This window comes from Chenopodium album, chromosome 26, assembly GCF_948465745.1.
Source record: "Chenopodium album chromosome 26, dcCheAlbu1.1, whole genome shotgun sequence".
Taxonomy (NCBI): domain Eukaryota; kingdom Viridiplantae; phylum Streptophyta; class Magnoliopsida; order Caryophyllales; family Amaranthaceae; genus Chenopodium; species Chenopodium album.
The window spans coordinates 15,528,277-15,543,691 of NC_137859.1; the positions used below are offsets into that span (position 1 = coordinate 15,528,277).

At 38.8% G+C, this 15,415-nt stretch overlaps 1 protein-coding gene across 1 annotated transcript; it reads left to right on the forward strand.

The window, feature by feature from the left end:
• Nucleotides 1–2,693: 2,693 nt before the first annotated feature.
• Nucleotides 2,694–7,235, forward strand: LOC145618386 (F-box/kelch-repeat protein At3g23880-like). The gene is made up of 3 exons (XM_081673159.1): nt 2,694–4,000; nt 6,538–6,584; nt 6,695–7,235. Exons 1-3 carry the CDS (start codon nt 2,774–2,776, stop codon nt 6,996–6,998), a joined length of 1,578 nt encoding a protein of 525 aa, XP_081529285.1. The 5' UTR covers nt 2,694–2,773; the 3' UTR covers nt 6,999–7,235.
• The last annotated feature ends 8,180 nt before the right edge of the window (nt 7,236–15,415 follow it).

The window sequence follows — 15,415 nt, forward strand, 5'->3', positions numbered from 1 at the left end:
TTTATTGAATATTTTAAATTACCATTCCTAAAAAAAAAAAAAAAAAAAAAAATAGATGTCACCCCCCATTGTTAAGTCCAACTATTTTTGCTGATCTAAGGTTCACATAACGGCTAGTTTCTTTTTTTTATAAACCCTTTGCGTCGATTGATTTACTCCAATTTAGTGACTAACGCTCGGAAGCTGATACACATACAAATATACAATGCCGCATAATATACCATGAATCTTGGTGGGAATGTATATTTCCTAGTAGAGCATTAAATGCACATTTTTTTAAAAAAAAAAAATAAAAAATTATTATGCATTTCTTAGGCTCAAATTCCAACCATACATTTTACTGTTAAAAAAAGGCTTACCCATTAAAGCCACTAAAGTCAAAGAAGATGAAAATATTACTGAATTTTTTAGTGAAGTTTAAAAAATCTTTAAATTCACGAGCTTGTTCTGATTAGTTCAGTTCAAACAAAAATAGGGAAGAGGAATTTGGAGGGAAAAAACAGCATGGAAATGATATGTGTCATTCCTGGTGTCTATATAAGTATTATATATTGATTGTTTCATTGAGATAATAAAATAAATTTAAGTTGGAATCACATTCCAAATTGGGTAATGATGCAAGCATATCGTAACTTTTTAAAAAAAATCTACTAGTATTAAAAAACGGAGGAAGTATATGTTTCTTATGACTTTTTAAAATTAAATAAAGAAAAAACTTATTTATTATTAGGAAAATTTGGATTTTGGTACCTCGAATATGAGGGTAATTGAATTTTAGTACCCATCTAAAATTTTATTTTAAATTAGTACCTCAAAAATGACTAAACTATAGATATCAGTACCTCCGTCCATGTTTCGTTAAGTTTTCCGTTAGTGGGGCCCATTATCTAATTATTAAATAATTTAATTTATTAAAAAAAAAGAAAAAACAATTTAGAAAAAAAAAACTAAAAAAATAATTTTAAAAAAAAAATCAGCCACACCGGCGCTGGCCACCCCTTCCCCGAAACCCTAGCGCAACCACCACCATCTTCCCTCCCTTCCTCGTTCCTGGCCGCGACACCCCACCCCCTCCCTTTCCCTCCCTGTTTTCCCCTTCCCCTTCCTCGTTCCTGGCCGCGGCGATGTGGTGGATGCCAGATAAGGTGGGTTTCGATTTTGGGGTTTTAGGGTTCGTCGGTTGTGGGTTTTAGGGGTTTCTGGGTTCGTCGGTTGTGGGGTGGTGGGTTTTAGGGGTTTCTGGGTTCGTCGGTTGTGGGGTGGTGGGTTTCTGGGTTCGTCGGTGGTGGGGTTGTGGGTTTCGGGGGTTCGTGGGTGGTGGGGTGTGGTGGGTTTCTGGGTTCGGGTGTTCGTGGGTGGTGGGTTTATGGCACCCCTGGGCTTCCTGCCTGGCCGCGGCGGCAGCTGCTGTGGCTGGGCTTCCCGCCTGGTCGCGGCGGCAGCTGCTGTGGCTGGGCTTTGCTCCTGGCCGCGGCGGCAGGCTGCTGTGGCTGGGTTTCGACTTGGCCAAAGCTGTAGGCTGTTGTGGTGGTTGCCGGCAGTCGCACAAGGAGGGGGAGAGAGGTGGCGGAGCTCCACTAACGGAAAACATAACGGAACTAGACGGAGGTACCAAAACCTATAGTTTTACACTTTGATGGGTACCAATTTAAAATAAAGTTTTAAACGGGTACCAAAATTCAACACCCCCCATTTTCGAGGTACCAAAATTCAATTTTTCATTATTATTATTATTATTATTATTATTATTTTAAGTTGTTAACCATGCTTAACTATAGTATTTAATAGGAATGCAATAAGGCCATAAGGGTATGGTAAATTAATGAAAGGGAACTTAGGGGCATAAATTTGAATTTTAAAAAGGCATGAACCTTAAAAAATGAACTAACTTAGAGCATAGCTTAGGCCCGAACAAAAGTATCTTGAAAATCCAATTTATATTTAATCCGATTTTTAGGATATCCGATCCGATTTAATCGATCCGAATAGTCAGATATACCAACTCAGATTTTTTTTCGTATATCATATAATTGAAGTATTCGATACGAAAAAATTTGGATATCGGATAACGGATATTGGGACCATTTCGGATCAGATACATATATCAAATATCCAAATTTTTGGATTCGGATATCCGATTCGTGCTCTGGCGTACTTAAAATTTCCCTATATATTATACGTACGCCTAGTGCAATTTTTTTTTCTTTTTTTACGATAAGAAAAAGGACCCTAACCAAACCTCAACCCTCACGGGTTTTTTGATATACGCCTTGTGCAATTGCAATTGTGCACACACTGGCACACCCTTTAGGCCTTTAAAAGAAGGAAAACTTTTGTATACACCCGGTTTTCAATAATTTACTGTACATCGGGCCACTTTTGTCAGATTTAGTGTCACTTTTGTCAAATTTATCAATGAAGCATAAATAACTCATATATATATCAGGGTAACTTTTGTGGGTTTTAGTATAACTTTTACACATTTTATTGTCAATTTATAACGGATGTTCAGTAATTTACTGAACATTCGTTTTATTTAAATGTTTGTGTTTGAAGAAACATAATGAATCTGCAGGACAAATCTTATGCGAACGTTGAAACATATTGGGCCATTGACCCAATAAGGCAATAACTAGGTGACTCACTCAATTCCCGCCTTCTTCCATCAATGAGTATGCAAACCAACTGCTCATTTGTTACCTCTCCAAATATGAAACCAAAAAAGATTAAATTTCTTTGAATTCTAAAAAATCCAATCCAAATTCCGTGAAAAATGTCAGGGAAGATAGCAAAATCAGCAAGCATGTCCTCCGATAATCTGACGAAGAACAACTCCTCTGAAGTGTCGCCGCAAACCCTAACTCTCGTAGAACATCTGATTATGGAGGAAATTCTGCCTCGACTACCGGTAAAATCCCTAATTCGCTTCAAACTAGTTTCAAAGAAATGGAATTCTACTATTTCTAGCCTTGAATTTGCTGAATTGCACCTTAATTTCTCATCCCGCTACTTTATCATGTTTCCTCACGATGAGGAATTTTGTTCAAGTAAAAAATGCGGCACCTACTGCCTGCTGCCTGAGCGGGATAGCAGTGATGTGAAAGACTTGGTGAGTTTCTCGGATGGTATCGGGGATGTTGACTGGCATTATATGGTGGACTCCAGTAATGGTCTTGTGTGCTTGTATCAACGAGACGACAACGAGGATGATAGACATTGCTTTTTTACGATATGGAACCTGGCTACGCGTGAGTGCCGGGACATAGATAGTCCCAAGGGTGTTCATGTTTCCGAGACTTATGGGTTTGGTTATGTGTCGTCTATTGATGACTATGTCATTGTTGCTTCTTTTGGGTGTGGAACTGTTGATTTTAGTAGATTTCGCGGTTTTTATATGTTTTCACTTAAAGCTGGAAAATGGAGACGAATCTTAGGTAGTTATGCATACCTACGGATGAATCCGTGGTGTAGGAAGTGGAAAAGAGTACGAGCTGGTACGGATGAGGAGTCTATTGCAAGAAGATTGCATAACGAGGCAGTCTTGGTTGGTGATATTATGTATTGGGCTTCTGCTTTTTTTATAGCTGGTTTTGATGTTGTGACTGAAAAACTGGAGGAGTACCCAGAGTTGGATTGGCAGAGTGGTTACCATCAGCTGCAATTGTATGAAGTGAGTGGATGCTTATCTTTGAGTGGTACGAAGAAAGAAGATGTGACTGATTTTTGGATGTTGAAGGACCCTAATGATTGGAGTTCCTGGCAGAAGATTTTGTCTGTTGATCTCACAAACATCTCTTTGATTACTTTTTCTAAGACGGGCAAGTTTTTGGTGCGACAATCGAATGAGTTCAAACTGGTTGAACCTTGTAAGGAATCTCTAGAATGTTTCAAAGGGAAACATACCAATTATGCTCGTATGGTGATGACAAGGGATTATGTTGAGAGTCTCATTTCACCCTTTGGAGCAACTGAAGCCGATCAAGGGATAGATAAGAGTGAGGTATGAATATGTTGCCAGTTTCTGTACCTTTGCATTTGTGTCATCAATCTTACTATATCTAGCTACCTACCCTTGTAATGGTCCCAATTTCTGCGTTTTGTGATTAGATAATTGTTTGATTACCTCTGTCTTTCTTTTATTTAATTTTTTTATTTTGACATAGTCATTCCATCTGTTAAAGTGTTGAGCGTCCAAGTCTACACTTTGAAATTTTTGTTGTGAATATGTGATACTTCCGTTGAAAACCCAAATATATGATGCTACATTGAAATTTGGTCTTATATTTCAGCCATAAGTAGTGGATAAAGTCGGAATTTTGTTCTGTTAGTACTAGACTTAGTGTCATCTTTGGAGCATTTGTTGGGAATTAGCACTATTCCAAGCTTTAGAAATCATGGCTAGGATAGGTTAAGGCTAGGTGCAAATTAGAGTTGGTTATATTAGAATTTGTTGTAATTTAAGGTGCTAGAATTTCATGTTTGTTTGCTGTTTTGTGCGTGAGAAATAAGGGTCTCTTATTCATGTTTATTGCTAGTTTTTATTCTAGATAATCATGCCTAGAAGTTGTAAATATACAAGGGTTTGGTTTCATTGATTGTTATTGTGTTTTTGGGTGGTTGTTAAGAATGATATGAACACTAATGCTCACAAAACTGCAGCTGTAATTGTTGTCATTGTGCAGTACGTTTTCAGCCTTATTTTCTTTGATTTAGTTTGCTTTTGTACCTAAATCGGTTTAGCATCATGTTTGGTATGTTCCTCAATGGGTTACTCATGCTTTTATGGAAGATAGGTCTTGAATTTAACCACCAGAATGCTCTAATCGCTACTGCTATAACCACTGATATTGCCATTTACTTCTTCAGCCCTTAAGCATGTTATTTGCTTGTTTTCTAGGCCTTTCTTGTTGATTTATGATTAAGTACCATGTTAGGAATATCCCAAAGTTAATTTATCATGTTTTTAGGTAAGTTTGAATGTGATTAATTGCCCAAATGTGAGCATAGGTGCTGCTGCCATTCAGCTTGAGGGGAGTATGATTTGAGTGTGTTTAAGTGATATATTGCCAAATTTGTATGCCTAATCTTGTACCTATCTCGACCTATTATGTTTTTAGAGTGTGTATAATAATGGGCTAAGGTTAATTGTGAGTTTAAGGTTGGTTTTGGGTGAATCTGTTGTGCAATATGCTGCTGAAATTCTGATCAGGGGCTGCTGCATTGTCATGTTGGTTTTACCTTGTTAAAGTCATGAATTTAAGCTTATCTTGTATGTATATATTGCCTAATATGTGGATTAATATGTCATAGTTTTATTTTATCATTTTGGCATGATTTGAGTGTGTTTCTGAAGTGTAACGAAGTGGTATAGTTGCTGTCATCTTCGGTAATTAAATAAGTTGTCGACGTCGTTGCGCTTTAAAGTAGACAAATCTTTGGTGGTGGGCCGCGGATTTCACCGGCGTTCATATTTTATATGCTTGCCTCACTATGAATCAGTTTTCGAAAATTTTAATATTCCTTATTTTGAAATTATTACTACTTTGAGAAGGTATTCTTTAGTCAAGTCAAGAATTTTCTTAATCTCTTTAAAGAACCTTTAAAGCTGTTAATTGATGTTTTTATGAGTTTATCATTCAGTTTTGAGTGTTATTTATTCTTACTCTATAATCTTGTGGTAATATATTTACTTTGTTCAATATACATGTTTGTTTTGTATAATAATCATGTGACATGTTTTGAATTGTATTCCTATGTATCTCATCATGTTTAGCTTGTCTATATTATTAAGTTGTTTGACATGTATATATGTTGTATTATTTATGTCTGCTTCTATGCTTTACCCTATGCTTAGCTTAGTGTTTCTACAAGTTTTGGGAGAATTGCTAGTTACTCCCCATTGATTGTGGAACCTAAATGTTATTTGTAGGTGATGTTGAGTTTGGGTTGAGAGCATAGTGTTTAGTTTGTTCCTTGGCTGTTTTATAGACTTTATTCTGTTATCTTCTAAACTTCTCTTTATGGGATAGTTGGATTTGAGGTTGTTCAGCCTTGTTGAAAGTTTTCTTTGATCATTTGGGATTTCTCTTAATTTATTATATCTATTTCAGTTATTGAATTTTATTTTATTTTATTTTTTATTTTTTATTTTTTTTTTTTACCTTTAGTTTTAAGTAACCTTTGAGTGACATTACTGTCTCAACGTTATTTCCGTTAATTTTTCTGCCTTCTATTTTTAGACAGGGTGTTACAATAATAACCCTTGTGGTCGATATAGTAAGGGTCACTATATTAATTGACTAAAAGGGTCACTATAATCTGATTTACAATAAACTTATTATGTACTAGATGCACCCAACAAGTTTTTGTGCATATTTTTTCTTTGAATGATCTGCATGTAATGCCTTTTCTTCCTTTCTCCTCTGGCAGCTTCATTTCTTTTACCTCTGGTGGTTTGATTTGCTGTTTGGAATAAAGAAATTGCTTGTATTGATTATTACTTGAGTCTAATGAGTTTTGCTTCTTAAAATGTTGCAGGATAACAAGCATCTTGCCGCAGAAAGCATGCATCTAAAAAACAAGTGGTAGCTATGAGCATATGACTATCAGTTGTTTTCTCATTTTCTTTTGTTGCAATAAGCCATTTTATATATTTATTAGCAAGTGATGGTATTTTATCTTATATAAATGGCAGGCCTTCTTTGTCTCACAAATCGGAGAACAATTCTAGAATTGGAAACAATGACTTCTGTGGACAGAGTAATGTTAGATTTGGAGGTAGTGATGATGACAAAGATGATGAAGAAGATTATGACGACAGCGATGATGATGGAGGACTGTTTGGAGACTCTGAAGACCTAGAAGATTGTGATGAGGTATATAGTGATTGGGAATCTACCTTAGACGATGAAGATGATGACGTCGATGATGATGAAGATGATGGCTTCAGTGATGATGAAGATGAAGATTATGGCAACGATGAGGACGATGAATGGTAGTAATAGAAATAGGACTATAGGAGACTAACAATTAATTGATCACTAAGATGATGAAAACCAATTGCCTTCATTCATGCTTGAGGATCAGAGTAAAGACGATGATGTAGTTTTTACTTTATGCACCCCTTTCCCTTTTTTTCTTGTAGGCTATAGGTTCAATTATGTTGTGGCGTTTGATTGATACTTGTTAGGACTGTATGACTGTCCATATGGAAGTAGATGGTACCTTTTCTTTCATTGAGGGATGATATAATAGTTGTAGTAATTGGTACTTGGTTGAAGTTTTTTTTTCTTCTTTTTCTGTGGTTTATGTAGCAGGACATTCTCTTGTTAGCTAGCTGTAAGGTGCAAGTACTAATGCGCTTTGTTTCTTATTATGGTGATTGTTGTGTTTTGAGAGGAATGTCAAGTATGTGCAAACATCTACTGATTTTATTGAAAGCACATCCCTAGCTTCCATCCCATTCTAACAAATAAACCACTTCTCAAATGCTGTGAAACTTATAAATAGATGATGTTTTGTCATGTTCTGATTTAATTTTAAAGGAATTACTGCAAAAGAAGCTTCTATTTTAAAATGTATGTTTGATTTCTTGAGTTTTAAAAAACATCAACTGGAGGGTGCAACTTTCCTAGGCATGAACATCATTTGATCATTATTACTGATGTTATTAACTAAGCATATCTGAGCAGAAAGGTGCTGATGAAAGTGATGATTGGCTTGTATTGCGCGAGCATAGCATTGAACAACTAATTGTTTTTAGTTAGACGTAGTTATTGGACATGGGAACCCAATGATAAAAGGGTTAGGGTCAAATTTATAGGGCCTTTATTGGACATGCTCTCTATTGGATAGAATAGGATTTAAAAAAAAAAAAGAAACTCAATAATTTGAAAAAAGTTAAATAGATATTGTAAAGGAATTCCATGTATGGAGTCGTATCAATTAACCTATACTAAAAGCGAACAAAAAGTGACACTCGTCACGATATCATTAAAAATTTTCCCGCCTTTTTTTTTCAAATTTGAATGAACTTCATTTATAATCCACAATAATACTTATTTCCATTGTGACAACTCATATACTCCAATCATACTCAATTAATTTTTTTATTACAATTTTTTTTTAACATATATTTTATATACTAGGAATCTTTTAGTTACAAATATTCTAATATAGATTAAAATTAAGGTATTAAAATAAATATATCATTATCCAAGATTATTATAATATTATCTTTTTTTTTTTTTTTTGTCCAACTTAAAATTTATTTTAAGTAAAAATAGAAAAAAATTATTTTGGTAACATACTTTGTATAAATCATATTTTTTAAGTAGTAACACATTTTCTCTCTCTAAGTTGAGAGCCCTTCTCTCTAAGCTGAGAGTTTCTCACCTCACGTGAGACCCAAGCAACACCCTTTCATCTTCCGTTTCTTGGTCTCCACAATTGAAACAGCTTGCTTCTAGGCTTTTTTCTTGTTTATTGCTACATGCAAAATCTATCAGAAACTTTATCCAAAAATCTTTCCAAAAACTTTTCTCTTCTCTAAGCTTTTCTTGCTCCCCCAATTGAATGATAGCAGTAAATTGATTTCTTGAGCCCATCAAAGAGATTTTAGGTGCATTTGGTTATGTTTCCTCTGCTGTATTAATTGCTCGACACTTGTTCCCCATGCAATTGAGTTTGTCAAATTAAACTGCTAGTTTACACAGTATAAATCAAAAATTTATTACACTACTTCTTCTCATCCTTTCAACTACAGTCTAATCCCTCTTTCTCCTCTTTCACGTCCCTTTCTTCTCTGATTTCTTCTCTGCTATGGAGAATAATCATAACCCCCCACCAAATGCAAACAATAACCAGCCCCATAGAATGGGAATTTTAATTCAACCTCCACCAAACTTCAATGCTCTTGGCAACATTAATTTCAATCGCTGTGTAATCGGTATTTTCATTGGCCCAAACCCTCCATCTGTCACCTATGTTCAACATATAATCAATCAAAGGTGGATCTCTAAAGGTCATGTACGAGTTCACCAAACAGGTGATTACTTTCTCTTTGAGTGCCTTGTCCAATCTGACATGGAAGGGCTGCTTCAACAGTACACTACTACTTTTGATGGGCGCTTAATTAATTTGCGGCGCTACGATGCTACTCTGATTCCCCAACAAATCAACTTCTCCACCTCTAGAGTTTGGGTTAGAGTGTATGGTTTGTCGCTTCCTTTTCTGACTGAAGCATGGGCACGGAGAATCTTTGTTCACTTAGGCTATATGGACTAGCTCGAGCCTATAATTAATGGAAGGCTCCCACAAATTGCTGAGTTGCGCGCTTTGATGGTAATTGATATGACACAGCCCTTAATCCCTGGCTGCTATATCCCAATAGCAGGAGATCGTGTCATCTGGGTGTATTTCAGGTATGAGGGTATTTATCGTTTTTGTAAGCGTTGTGGTAGAGTTGGTCATAATTCAGTTAATTGTGCTTTACGTATTGATGTTGCTGCTAGACGTCTTTCTCGTCGTCTTGAGGCTGTTGAAAGGGATGGTATGAGGGTGCTGCATGGCCCCTTAGACTACCCTTATTACACTAATTTCATTCGAGGATTGCCAGATGTGTTTAGGTTCCGCAACAGGGCTGTGAATCTCATTCAATTAGAGGAACCAGAAGATGCACCTATGCGTGCGAGAAACCAATTTGATGATAATTCTGACTCGGACTTCAACTCGGATGAGAGCAATGATACGGTGTATTTTACCGGAACTGACAGCTCAAGTAGCTCCGGAGTTGAAGACGGGAACTCGAGGGAGGTGCGCATTGGCCAGCAGGCGGTGCGGCGCTCTCCAGGGAAGAGGTTGGGGCTGCGACAGGACCCCTATGCTGAGTTTGCTGGGCCCAACCTTAACAACCCACCATCACCGTTAATCTTGGGCTTGAATACTTTCGGAAACAGGGGAGCGCAGCCTCGAGCTGATGCTATGAATCTTTCTCCTATAAGGGCGGGTTTTCAGCCTTATAGGAGCAGCGGTCGAGGTGTTATTGATGCTATTTCTTCTCCCCCACCACCTACTGTAACTCGATTTGGGGGTTCCACCTTCGAGGTGGGGGAGTCTTCTTCTGCGGCAGCGAACAGACCGGTGGGAAGATGGGTGGAAGATGACCCACCTAGCACCCTTTTCAGGTATTGGGTATTGATAATTGGCAACCGCAAAGGGCGGTGCCGGAGGCTACAGGGTTGTTGGAGGATGTGCCGCAGCAGGGTCTTGGTGGAGCTATCACCGCTGTGGTGCCGAGTTCTTTGCCGGAGGAGCTAAGAACGGAAATTCCACCCTCTTATGATGATTTTCTTGAATCTAATCATTTAAATTTTGTAGAAGCAGGAAGGAGATTGGTACAATCTTTATCACTCTCAAGGGCTGGGCGTGTCTTTCCGGATCGGGCTAGGGCTCTATACCTACCTGACGATCCAAACTCTTTCGGGGGAGAGCTCCAAAATCTTCCTATGACTGAATTCGACCCCCCGAATTCACCAGTTTCTCAGCCAGGATCTCTCAATGTGGATGAATTTGATCCGCCAAACTCACCAATTTCCCAACCTTGTTCTTTTGATGTCACTGAATTTTTACAGGGACAGAGCGCGAACAAATCAAAGGGGAAAAGGCCTCGTAGCATAGAGTGCTCTCCGGCGAATTCATGTGATGATGAGAATGTTCGGGCCAGCTCTTATGACTTGGGTTGGTTAGAGAAAAAGAGATTGAAAACACTTCATAGATGGGCCGATAAAGGAGGCTTCAACATCTGGCTTCGCGACAAAAATGGCCTTTTTGAATTCAAATCAAAGGCTATTACTAATAATGATAGTGCACGATTGAGAGGAGTGAGGGCAAGTTCGGACTTGCTCAAAATGGGAGGGAAAAAGAGGCATGCTGCCACCTCTTCTTCCTCTTCGGGCCCATCTAAGAAGCAAAAGAGTGAAGAAGTCACCTCAAAACTCTATGATGATCTTGATGCTTTTGACATGGAAGTGCAACAAGTACTTATGGATTCTATGAACTTTCAAAATGGTGAGGATGCTGCGCCGTCTCAGCACCCGGAAGGATTATGAGGATAATCACTTGGAATTGTAGGGGACTTAATGACCCACTCTCCCCTACACATCCTTATCTAGTGTGGTTATTAGCTTCTAATTTACCTACTTTTATGTTTTTATCGGAAACTAAGATGCTTTTTAGTGATGTTAGAAATTTGGTTGTAAAGTTTGCTCCTAATTTTTCTTTTGGAGTAGACTCTAATGGTACTAAAGGAGGACTAGCTTTGTTTTGTTGGTACTTAGGTGATGTTATTTGTATTTCTTCCTCCCCTAACTACATCTTTTGTAAGTTAGTTGTTGTTAATGGTACTAGTAGGAATGTTTTATTTTTGTACGGAGCGTCAAAAGTAGAGGATAGACCCAAGGTGTGGGATGAGTTGCAACTTCTTTTACTTAACACTCCCAATGTATTGATTATGGGAGACATAAATCAATTGGAGTCCTTGAGTGATAAGTTAGGGGGCTCGAATGTGATAAAAGGGATAGATAGTTTTCTTGATTGGAGATTCCAAAGTGATCTACTTGAAGTACCTTTCTCCGGGCCACGTTTCACTTGGACAAATAAGAGAAGTGGTGCAGAATTGATTATGGAGCGATTGGATAGAGCTTACTCTTCGTCACATTGGTTTAATGAATTCTCGAATGGGAGGGTAATTCATGAGCCTATCACTGTTTCGGATCATGCGGCGATAACCTATGATTCTAACCCCATGTTGCAAAAGTCAAATAGACCATATCAAATCGAGACTTGGTGCTTAGTCTTCCCAGAAATCAAGGATATTATTGACGAAGTTTGGGCTTTGGAGTGCAGGGGCTCGAGCATGTTCAAGCATTCCCAAAGATGTAAGTGGTTGAAACACAGAATCCAAAAATGGTGCTTGAACAACAAAAAGATTTGGGGGATAAATTGGAGGAAATATTCGGCGGAGCTCCAATCACAAGGGGAAAATATCAATGATCTACAGGATGGTACGTCTTACGTTGAAGCTATTAATGAACGAGTCTCAAAAAGTACCATGGAATTTCACTATTGGCAACAGCGTATGAAGGATAGATGGATCAAGGAAGGGGATTGCCCTTCTACCTTAATGTTTAACCGAGTTAAGCAACGTCAAAAACGAAGAGAGATCATCACCTTGAGGAAAGGTGATGATGAGTGGGTGACGGGACAAGAGAATTTACAAACTCTCATGCATGACTCTCTCAAACAGGTTTTTATCCCGGCTATTGTGCCTGGCAATGACCGGGAAGAACGAATAGATTTGGTTCTACGGGAGCTTGATCTACCAAGGATCTCAGAGGCGGAGGCTCGTAATCTGGTAACTCCGTTTACTCCGCAGGAAATTCGTAAGGCTATGTTTTCTATTCATAACCTTAAAGCCCCAGGGCCGAACGGTTTTATAGCTGAATTTTTTCACCAACATTGGGACAAGGTTGGTGGCTCGGTAGTGGAGTCCGTTCTCTCTTTTTTCGCTACTGGTTATCTGTTAAAAGAGGTGAATGCCTCCTTGCTAGTGATGATTCCGAAGGTGGATACTCCGGAATTGGCTTCGCATTTTCGCCCTATTAGTCTTTGCAACACTATTTACAAATGCATAGCTAAATGCATAGTCAATAGAATGAAACACCTTCTCCCGGAGCTTATTAGTGAATTTCAACATGCTTTTGTCCCGGGCAGGTATGTGGAAGATAACGTACATCTGAGTCATGAACTTCTCCATTTTATTAATACTAGTAATGGAGCTTCCACCAAGGCGGTGATTAAACTAGATATGTCAAAAGCTTATGATCGGGTGGATTGGGTGTTCCTGCTTAAAGTTCTTAAGGTGTATGGTTTTCCTCCGGCCTGGGTGCAGTGGATCTCCCAGTGCGTGACTACAGTTTCTTACAAGACACTGATTAATGGGCAGGTCTCTGAAGAGTTCAAGCCGCAAGGTGGTTTACGACAGGGGGATCCTTTATCTCCATATTTGTTCCTCTTCTGCATGGATATTTTGTCACGGATGCTCTCAATGGCGGAAAATATAAATCAAATTCAGGGGCTACGGGTGACCAGGAGATCACCATATATTTCTCATTTATTCTTTGCAGATGATGCTATGTTATTTTTCAGGGCCAATAAAGAGTCCTGTAAGAATGTGGTTGACATTTTGAACAGATTCGGGGATATTTCAGGACAGCAACTGAACTTAGACAAATCCTTTGTCAAGTTTAGTAAGGGTGCTCAGGAGGCGGAAGTTGAGGAGTGTAAGGGAATTCTTCGTATAGGGCAAGTCTCTCTGATGGAGAGGCACCTGGGAGCCCCTATTGATTTTTCTACGGGGAAGAAAGGGGTGTTTCAATTCCTGATTGATAAAGTTTCCAAGAGGATTATGTCCTGGAACACAGTCAATTTGTCTCAGCCGGCAAAGCTAGTTTTGATCAATACTATGTTGATCAATATTTCTTCTCATGTAATGAAGTGCTTCAAGTTACATCTTTCTGTAACTAATAAGATTGACTCTTTGGTGGCTAGGTTCTTCTGGGCTAACAAAGGTGATAAAGGGATGCATTGGGTGAAGAGAGATACCTTACACCTTCCAAAAGTCATGGGAGGCTTGGGTATTAGGTCGATGGAATGTTTGAATGAGGCTCTCTTATTTAAACAGGTTGTTCGTATGCATTGTAATCCTCAACTGCTTGTTGCCAGAGCAATGGAGCCGACTCATAATTGCTCCATCTGCATTGGTAGCCCGAAACCGGGGACACCGGGTAACATCTCTTGGGGGAGAAGAGGTCTTAGGGATGTAGGGAACAAACTCATTAAGGGTTATGCCTGGAAGATTGGTAATGGGGAGACGGTCAGGATTGCGAATATGAAGTGGGTACAGGGTGCTGTCCCGGAGCTGAAATCGAGCCTTACCTTGAGAGGCATAGGGTCTGGGAGAGTTTCAGAGCTCTTGTTGAATAACCCTAGACAGTGGAATGCGGCAATAGTTAGAGAAAGATTTGAATGGGAATCGGCTAGGAATATCTTGGATATGGAACTACCAACCTCAGATGAGGGAGATCTTCCTTACTGGAATTACCATCCTTCGGGCAATTACACTGTTAAATCTGGGTATGCTTTTTTAATGCGTGGTTTCTCTTTGGAACAGGACAATGCTAGGGAGTACTCCTTTTACAAGTTGATCTGGAAGCTTAACATTCCACCAAAATGGAGCTTATTCTTATGGAAGCTGTGTAGGAATGGGGTGGCGGTCAAGCAAAATCTTATCCAACGTGGTGTGGATATGGATGGAGAGTGCGACTCTTGTGGGATGGAAGAGGAAGATGCTTAGCATATTTTTCGGTTATGCTCCTTTGCCAGATATGCATGGAAAAATTGTTCTTTGCATATCGACTTTGAAATTGATGAATCTACTCCAATGGGACTCTGGATTCAGAATTATATCTTGCTTTTTCATAGCGAGGATGGGAAGCATAGTGATAGGATACAAGTGTTTGTAGGCACCTTGTGGAGCCTCTGGTTAACAAGAAATGGCAGAGTCTTTAGAAATGAAGGAGGATATCTGGCCGACTTTTACAGGCATTACAATCTCACCATGAAAAACCTTGCCTCTTTCCTCACACCAAAGGTGAGGCCTGGTGGGAACCTACAAAACTTAGATAGTGTGGATGGCCAGCCGCCCGGTTTTAGAAGGATCAATATAGGCCGTAGTGATGCTTTCCCGGGGAACCCTCTAGAGGGAGATATATAGGTGATAATCATGGCTGATGGTTCGTGGATGAAAAGAACGGGGCATGCAGGTTTCGGGTGGGCTTACTCCTCGGATGCAGAAGTGTTCCAGGAAGGGGGAGGGGATTTTGGGAATGCCATATCTGTTCTACATGCGGAACTGTTAGCTTGTTTAAAAGCTATCAGATGGGCTATTATGAAAGGGTATCAGCGAGTTACACTCTTCACAGATTCTAATGCAATTATCCAGCACTTGCACCATGCAGGTGGTAGAGAGATGAGACTCCGTTGGACCTATGATGACTTATTGAAGGCAGGCTACCATTTAGATATATGTACGATCTGGAAAATAGATAGAAGCCAAGTTTCTTTGGCGCATGATATTGCGGGTCGATGTAGGAAAACCTTAACTAGTTTCATGATGTAATTTCTTTGAGTTGCTTTTGTCAAAAAAAAAAAAAATACTTTGTATAAATCTTAAAATTATACATAACATTTATAGAACAACTTAACAAAATTATTTTATTATATTATACTCCTCCGTTTATTATAAGTTATACTTCCTCCATTTTCTTTTACTCGCAACACTTTCCTAAAAAGGAAA

Coding starts and splice junctions, on each gene's coding strand:
- LOC145618386 (XM_081673159.1), top strand. CDS start 2,774: ATGTCAGGGAAGATAGCAAAATCAGCAAGCATGTCCTCCGATAATCTG. Junction 4,001..6,537: donor AAGGGATAGATAAGAGTGAG/GTATGAATATGT, acceptor AAAATGTTGCAG/GATAACAAGCATCTTGCCGC. Junction 6,585..6,694: donor ATGCATCTAAAAAACAAGTG/GTAGCTATGAGC, acceptor TATAAATGGCAG/GCCTTCTTTGTCTCACAAAT.